The following is an 8,280-nucleotide window of genomic DNA, read 5'->3' on the forward strand; positions in this document are numbered from 1 at the left end:
AAAAAAAAAAAAAAACTTCCGATCGGTAGGACTCCTTCGATAGGGCTTGGTTTGACCTGAAATTCGAAACGAAGGTTGCCAGCCTTAAGGTCTCTTGACTCCGACAAACAAACAGTTCAAACAAGAAGTAAGAGGAGCTGTATTGTCCTTGCAACTCAGATCTGGCGGTAATAGGGAACCAGATCTGAACTTGGTCTTGAAGCTCACAACAGGGGCTGAATCTGGTCGCAGGAACTTTGCGGTTAGGTCGCCTTAGGAAGGTGATCCTAGCCCCAAAGTTTGTAGGTGAAAACACTTGTATCCAGGGAGGTACGGTTGATTCCTTGAGTTGTACTCTGTCGCCCAGAACAGGGGCTGTGAAAGATATTAGCAAGAAGAAGATTGAAAAAAAAAAGGAAAAAGAAAACAGGGAAAAAAAGAAGATGAGAAGAGAAAAAAATCAGAATAATAGACAGGAAGAAAAAAGAATATCAAGGAAAGAAGAAGGAGGGAGATAGAGGGAATTGGCAGCCATGGTTCAAAACCAAAATTACGTTCAAATTTCTATTCTTCAAAAAAATCTCTCTAAAAATTCCATCGATTACATGTCCAATATAAAGGAAAAATCAGACAATTAATGGCAACTACTTGAAAATAGAAACTAACCTATATAGCAACTAAATAAAAATCAAATCTAAATTAAAATACTATCAAACTAATTTCTAAACCAAAAAGGAAAGTAAATAGTAAAATTCTCAAATCAAAGAGATCCTTTCCATCGCCCAACTGCATCATGTCTGATAATGCGTGTATCATGTCTGATAATGCGTGTGGCCTCATTAAGTACATACGACCTCCTTGGTTCACCTTGATGGTGTTCCGTGCGCCATCATAGAGAATGCCTGCATGTCGCTGCCAAGGTCGTCTAGAAGAATGTCGCAGTGCGCCAATAGGGTGACTAAGCAGGTGACGGTACTGTAACGGCCAAAACTGTAAGTGTACTCGAACAACTACAATGGCCTCTTCTCGAGCTGTGGGTCCAAAACATCGCACGTGAATCTTCTTGAAAAGCTGCTTCTGTGGAAGGTTGTGTGCTCGAACAAATTTAACAGATATAAAATTTGCTTCTACCCAGTATCAACAACTGCATGAACATCAATAGGGTCGGAGCCATGTAGGAGAGTACCCTTCTGTCTGAAGAGAGGGGCCTTATCAACTAGTCTATTCGAAAAGGATGAAAGGCTAGCTGAATGAGCTTTTACATCTTCATCTTCATCATCGACAATATCATCGTCCTCGAGGGGATAAGGATATAAATGAGATTCATCTTCATTCTTCTCTGTCGGCTGCTTCTCTGCTACATTCACAGAAAGAGTCCTGTTGGGACACCTGTTGGAATGGTGACCCTTCTCGCCACAACTATGGCATATGATATTCTTCACCCCAACACTATCTTTGTTGAATTCTGACCTTTTTTCTTCAACTCTGCGAGCTTCAGGCTTCTTTTCCTCCATACGTGGTGGAGGTCTATAAACTGAAGAAGTCTTGAGTATACCCTTCCAATAAATGGACTTCTCTTCAACTGTCTTGGCATGAGCCGCTGCCACATCAACAGACCTGAAATCAGTGTTAGCCAACTCAAGTCGAATCTCAGTACTTAACCCACTGATATATCGCATCACCCGTTGCTGGTTTGTTTCTTGAAGTCGACACCTTGAAGACAGTTTGTGGAATTCGAGGGTGTATGAATCCACATCTTTGTTCCCTTGTTGCAAGTTAAGTAATTTATGGAACATTACCTTTTCATAATTAAGAGGAACAAAATTTTTAGTTAGGATCTGCTTCATGACCTCCCAATTGGTAATGGGTCCAAGTCTCCTGACAAACCTTGCATGGATTACATCATCCCACCATGAACATGCATACCCAATAAACTTGGTGATGATGAGTTCACACTTCTTCACGTCTGGAAGAGATTTATACTCAAAAATTCTCTCCACTTTGGTAAGCCAGCCAAGAAATTCCTCAGGTCTCTTTTCACCACTGAACTCGGGAACCTCAACTTTGATGCCATAATCTCTATCAGAAAATTGCCGATTAACATCCTGGGGAATAACTTGATCAAGTTGCTGCTTCTGAGATGTATCTTCGATCCGTAAAGTGTTGAGCTGAGGAGGTAATGTAGAGGATCCTTCTTCAGCTCGTTTGTCGGACCTCTTCATAAAGGCAATCATCTCTTCCATAAACTTATCAAACTGGGCTTCAGTCCTCTCAAGCCTAGCATCAGTATTCTGTTGGTTCTCCGCTAACTCGCGATACAATTTGTGCAACTCAGCATTGGTGATGTGACTTGCCATGGATAGCAAATTGTAGGAAATTTTGCTCTGATACCACTTGATGCAGATCTGAATCCCAAAGGGCTGAAATCGGATCGCTTAGGACCCACTTAAACACTCAATAAAACAACGGCAACACCCAATAACAATTGTATTGAAATAAAGCTTCAACTAAATGGCAGAATTGTAATTAAGCTGAAGTTTAAAAGTGGAATGGCAATCTGGTAAATAATCAGAAGCTTCTAATCTTTAAATGGGTCGGTTAAGAAGAGAGGACAAGTGGGAATTGAATTATTGTTCAAGGCTGGAGTTGGAACTAGAGGTAACTAAAGGACAAATTAGTATAAAAGGGGTTTAAAGGGGTATAATGGGAAAATCCATTGAAATAGAAAAGGTCTAAACATAACCCCCGATTGAAGAGTCATCTTCAACCTTCTAACACACCCAAAACCAGCGGAGGTTGCGTTGATACCATGGGAGATTTCTTCTCATGGCTCAGGCTTTGGAATGATATGAAATTACAAACGAATGTCGGAAACTCAATGGCCTCTTGATCCAACTGATTAGCACATCAAACAGCAGTTGAAGAAGGTAGGTTTCCTCTGCAACTCAGATCTAGGCGGTAGTTTCAGGTAGCCTGCGTTGTAGATTTTGTTTCTCACAATAGAATTGGATCTAGGGCAAGAAACTGTAAAGGTTTGGTCGCTCAGTGAGGGGCTATCTACGGTTAAAATCCTAGGTCAAATAGACCATTCACAAGAGAGAAAAACCCAGTTTCAGTGGGCTGCAGCCTTCGCCCAGAACAGAGTAAGAGAGCAGGGAAAAAAAAAAGAAGAAGAAGAAGAAGAAGAATAGAGAAAAGATGAAGAAGAAAAGAAAGAAGAAGAAACAAGAGTGGAGAGAAGATTTCAGAGAACCAGGGAGGGGGAAAACAGCCCACGGCAGCCATGGTTTTCATATCAAATCTCTATTCATCAAAAACTTCAAATCTCCAAACTGAGTTCTTCTCTATTACATGACTAATATAAAGGAAAAATCAAATAATTAATGGAAACTACTTGAAAATGGAAGCTAATCTAAAATTAGAAACTAATACGAAAGAAATTATTTCTAAATCCAAAGAGAATCAAATCAAAAGATTTTTTTTTTCTCTAAGTCCATCGTGCAACTGCATCAGTTGATGGCTTCCTGCGAAACAGTGCAGGGAAGTAAGATGTTTTCCCTAGTTGATTATACTTCCATGCATTTTTTGTTTTTTATTGGGAATAGCATATTGGCATTTGGTAACTTAGTCAAAATGCCTTTTCTTTTCTTTTCTTTTTATTTATTTATTATTATTATTTTTATTATTATGTCAAGAGTTTCAACTTGTAAATATTTTCTAAACTGTGATAACTCTGGACATTTCTTTCTATGTAAATTCATAAAAAACCTCCATGCATTTTATGTCGAAACAAACGGATTCCATAGAGTTGAGCAACACTTTCAGAATATATTATGCTTGAAAAAGAGGTTAATCATATTATTAGTATCTTACAGTGCTTACTTGAAGTTTTGCAGGGTAGGCTGGGTCCTGGAAGGTTACACCATTGCATGAGACTGATTGGCGCTGCAGAGCGTGGCATGGAAATGATGGTCGAAAGGGCTCTAAGAAGAACAGTATTTGGAAAATTGATTGCTCAGCAAGGTTCATTTCTGTCTGATGTTGCCAAGGTAGGGCACTTACATTTCTGTCTTTCAAGTTGGTAAACCAACCCAATGTCAAAAGAAAAGGGAGAGGGATGGGCCGGATGGCTAGGGGCTTTACTTCCCATAGAGATTGCAGGCATTGGATAGCTATCACATGTATTTGATAATACATGACATGATAACATAAAACATCCTCTGTAAATATGTGTATTTACCAAAGCACCCCTGATGGCTTTGGCATTTAACTCCCTCGAGCTCTAAGGGCTTTGTAGCCCATATATGGATGGTTACTCCTATGCACTGAATCTGGATCCCAACACATGGGAAAATATGACAATTCTTTTAGCAAGTTGCATGGATAAGCTCTGAGGGTAACAGCTAAGTGCCCAAACCAAGCTTGACCTATCTATTAATTAGGTTAAAAATGCCAGCCTAAATCCTGTATTTTTGGGGTTGGAGGTTTTTAGATCATATCTCTGGACAAACATGTATCTTAGCTCAGTTGGCAAGGACCAATTCCTCACAATTAAGAGGTCATGAGTTCAACTCTCTTTGGGGTCCTACCAATTCCCCCCCCCCCCAACTCCAGTTCCAACCATCCAAATTACTGGATCATTCGGATCTGGCTTTCTGTTGAATATGGTTCAACCAACTGGTCCAGTTGTCTGCAATGACTGTCTATGTTAGTGCTGCTATTGGTTGTCAACTTGAAACTGCTCCATTTTTTGCAGTGTCGTATAGAGCTGGAGAAGACTAGACTCTTGGTGCTGGAAGCTGCAGACCAGCTTGATCGCCTTGGGAACAGGAAAGCTCGTGGGACCATTGCCATGGCTAAGGTAAGAGATTTCCTTTGTCTGGAAATTTGAGTCAACATAACTCCAATAGTGCTTTTTCACTGCTGGTCCCAAGCTGGATATTTGTATGGTAGAATGAGGGACATGATTGTGTATCAGAACCCAATTAATTGACTTGAGGTTAGATTAGTTGGACTGAATTGAGGAAATAAATGTCAGTATCATGGGATTCCCTTGTAATTGTCCGTAGCCTCAAATTGTGTAAACTTGTTTTCTTTGGTAAAAATGCAGGTTGCTGCACCAAAAATGGCGTTAGAGGTGCTGGACATGGCAATGCAAGTTCATGGTGCTGCTGGTGTGTCATCTGACACTGTTCTAGCGCATCTCTGGGCTGCATCAAGGACATTGAGAATTGCTGATGGCCCTGACGAAGTCCATTTGGGAACCATAGCCAAGTTAGAATTACGAAGAGCTAGTCTGTAATAGTCGAAAAGAATAAAATTACAATCATCGGTAGCAGTTCCCAATGGAAATACAAGCCCCAATATCAGGCAAGGTTTTCCTTTTTTGCCCCTTGATATATATCGGCGAGTATGTCATCTTAATAAATCCGATAATTTCAGTTTACATTGAACAAATCAAATGATAAATAAATTAAGTGAAATGTAATAATGTAATAACTTATTTTCCCTTGTAAAATGTTCTTGAAATTTTTTAGTAGTGATTTTTGTGATCCTTTTGCTGATTAAACTGACCAACATGTTGATTTCTGGGTATCTGTTGGACGGCCTCTGTATTTAAAGATGAGAGTAGATCAAACTAGAATGCTAGGCGTGGATGGGGAAGCTCATTTAATAAGTATGTTTCTTGCTAGAGTTGACGAACTTTGAGGGAAGAGAGAGAAGGGGGGTGGTGGAGAGAGGCAGAGAGACACATTCAGCATCTGAAATTTAAGGGCCTTAGATTCTGTGATTAGAATACCATGCTTCTGCTTCACATATTCATCTGTTATTATTATTGCTTTTATGAGAAGAAGATACTTTGGGATTTTTGTCTGGATTGCAGAATAACATCATTGTGTCCCCATATTGCACCATTCTGACCGTCAGAGATAGGTATTCATAACTAGGGGGATTAAGTAATCCATTTGAAGATTTGTAAGCCTTGTATTATTCACTGGTCATTGTGGCTGAATATGCCCCATCTACTATTTCATGTTTACCAGAATATGAGTGTAGATCAAGAGATGTGTGCTTTTTCTGTTAGAATTGCCCATCAGGTTTGTATTATCATTACATTTGAAACTCCCATGTTCTTCTAGGACTTTAATGTTCCTGGTTACACATTGAAATTGAACCTTGTGGAACAAGTGTGAGTACACTTAGGGCCCGTTTGATAACGTTTCAAGAAACGTGTTTCTGCCGTTTCTGGACACGGTAGAAACGGAACAAAAAGCGTTTGATAAAATTGTTTCGTTTTACTTGTTTTCAGAAATAAAAATTGAAATTTCTACCTATTTATGGTTCAAAAAACGACCTAGGTGAAACAAGTAGAGCCGTTTCTGGAAACGACTCGTGCCATTCTTTCGCTGGTTATTATCGACTTCTAGAACATGACTTATCAAACACCTTCAATTTTGTTTCTATTTCTAGAAACGGAAATTTATGTTTCTGCCGTTTCTTGAAACAGAAACGACAGAAACGTCATCAAATGGACCCTTAGACCTGGCAAAAGCAACACTTCTATAGTTATCAAGGGATGGAGATGATGGTTCCTTTATTAAAGTGCTTGTCACAAGGATGGTCTCTTTGTCAATTGCGGAGGTCTTATGTATCAGCACGTTGGATCAGAGTCTCCAACGATGCATCAGTATTCATTTTGGCCCTGTATCCATTGTTTTGATCTCTGGGCACTCTGGGTTTTGTTTGCATTCTGAACTATTTCTCTCTCCAAGCCCTCTCCAACTCCAAGTGCTTGATTGCATTCTGAATCATCCGCATAGGCTTGATCTGGCAACTTCAAACAATCATTCTGTGTATACCATGTCAAATGTCTGAGGGATACAACTTAAATTGGTCGTCACTTGTCACTGACATGTAGGGTTGCAAGTTGGGCAGGCTGGGTTGGGTAACAGGTAAATTTGAATCAAACTGAGCCAAACCCAGTCCAATCCAGTCCAGTCTAGCCATTCTTAGTTTGGTTTTGGTTCAAAATTGTTCCCAAATTCAACCCGATTGCAAGGCTTCTGATGTATGAATTGTGTAAGCTCTGTCTAGTCATCCATTCCTTCTTCCAAATCCTCAACGAGCCCAAAGTGGAACAGACCAGTTAATCTGCACATGGCACTTTAAGGCTGTGTTTGGTATGCATTTCCTCTTGGCATTCTCGTTCCACATTGGAGGGAGAGGGTGTGGGGAAGGTGGGGCATCGGGTGGTGTTGGGTCAAGGATGAGTTTAAGGAGGGGCCAACAGGAGGGAGAGGGGAAGGGGACTGGAGTTGCAGAGAGGGGGTGGGGTAGGGAGGATGAGGACGGGAAGGTGGGGAGCAGTGGTGATTTGAGCCAGCCAGTTAGGGAGATGGGACAGATCGGTTATTCAGCGGTTCACACCTATACCTTCGCCAACTGAAACCCAGCCTATAATCAGTGTGGTGGTGGTATTGCTCGTCAGGGGAGTTGTAATGCCACAAGAGTCAATTGTTAAGAGTTGCAGGCATTGTTCTAGGTATTGGATCGGCTGAGACCAATATCGAATCAGATTGGTTGTGACTGATTTACCCTCTTTTGCAATCAGTTTTGCTACAGCACCTGCTGCTCTAGCTAATTGTCCACCATTTCCAAGTGTGATTTCTATGTTATGTATGGCTGTGCCTAAGGACATATTGGTTGAAGTAGATTTTTCTTTTTGATCAATCAAAACCCCTTCCCAAACTGCAGTGTCGGTTTGGGGTAAAATTGTAAAATAAAAAATTAGGGACATCGGATCCAATCTATTTTACCTTTGTAGTATCGTACTTTTCTTTCACATCTGTACTCAAAAAAAGTGCAAAATAATGACAATTATTGAGAATGACATAGTGATAAAATTATTTTGAAAACCTTTTTTTACTTTTGATTCAAAGAACTTGTATGAATAAAAGAAGCATACAACTTTTAATTCACCACTTTTGTTACAACAATATGCACCCTTTGAAGAAAAATCCTATCTAAATGTCACCTTTATAGTGTATCTAATCTTCTTTTGATTGCTCATTATCTAAATTATTTCTTGATAATGACAATGAAAATTTATTTTCAAATTGTTTTGAAAATATTTTTTTTTCTTAATTTAAAAAACTTAAATTAATTAAGTTTTTAAGTGATTTGGTCAAATAATTTTTTCAAGTTCATGTGTGAAATAATATTTTTTTAATTAATTAAAAAAATATTATATAAAAAGATAAAAGAAATGTCACTAAATAAAACATACCATCAGCATTCATA

The 8,280-nt window shown here is 39.4% G+C and overlaps 1 protein-coding gene across 1 annotated transcript in view; it reads left to right on the forward strand.

Moving 5' to 3' along the window:
- LOC122092023 (probable acyl-CoA dehydrogenase IBR3) overlaps positions 1–5,548 on the forward strand; it is a 16,246-nt gene extending 10,698 nt beyond the window's left edge. Inside the window, exons 15-17 of the mRNA XM_042662310.1 lie at positions 3,876–4,028; positions 4,736–4,840; positions 5,090–5,548. Of these exons, the coding sequence (XP_042518244.1) occupies positions 3,876–4,028; positions 4,736–4,840; positions 5,090–5,281 (450 nt within the window). The 3' untranslated portion in view covers positions 5,282–5,548. The remainder of the gene's footprint in view (positions 1–3,875; positions 4,029–4,735; positions 4,841–5,089) is intronic.
- Positions 5,549–8,280: the final 2,732 nt, after the last annotated feature.

This window comes from Macadamia integrifolia, chromosome 10 (assembly GCF_013358625.1).
Source record: "Macadamia integrifolia cultivar HAES 741 chromosome 10, SCU_Mint_v3, whole genome shotgun sequence".
In the NCBI taxonomy this organism is placed as follows: domain Eukaryota; kingdom Viridiplantae; phylum Streptophyta; class Magnoliopsida; order Proteales; family Proteaceae; genus Macadamia; species Macadamia integrifolia.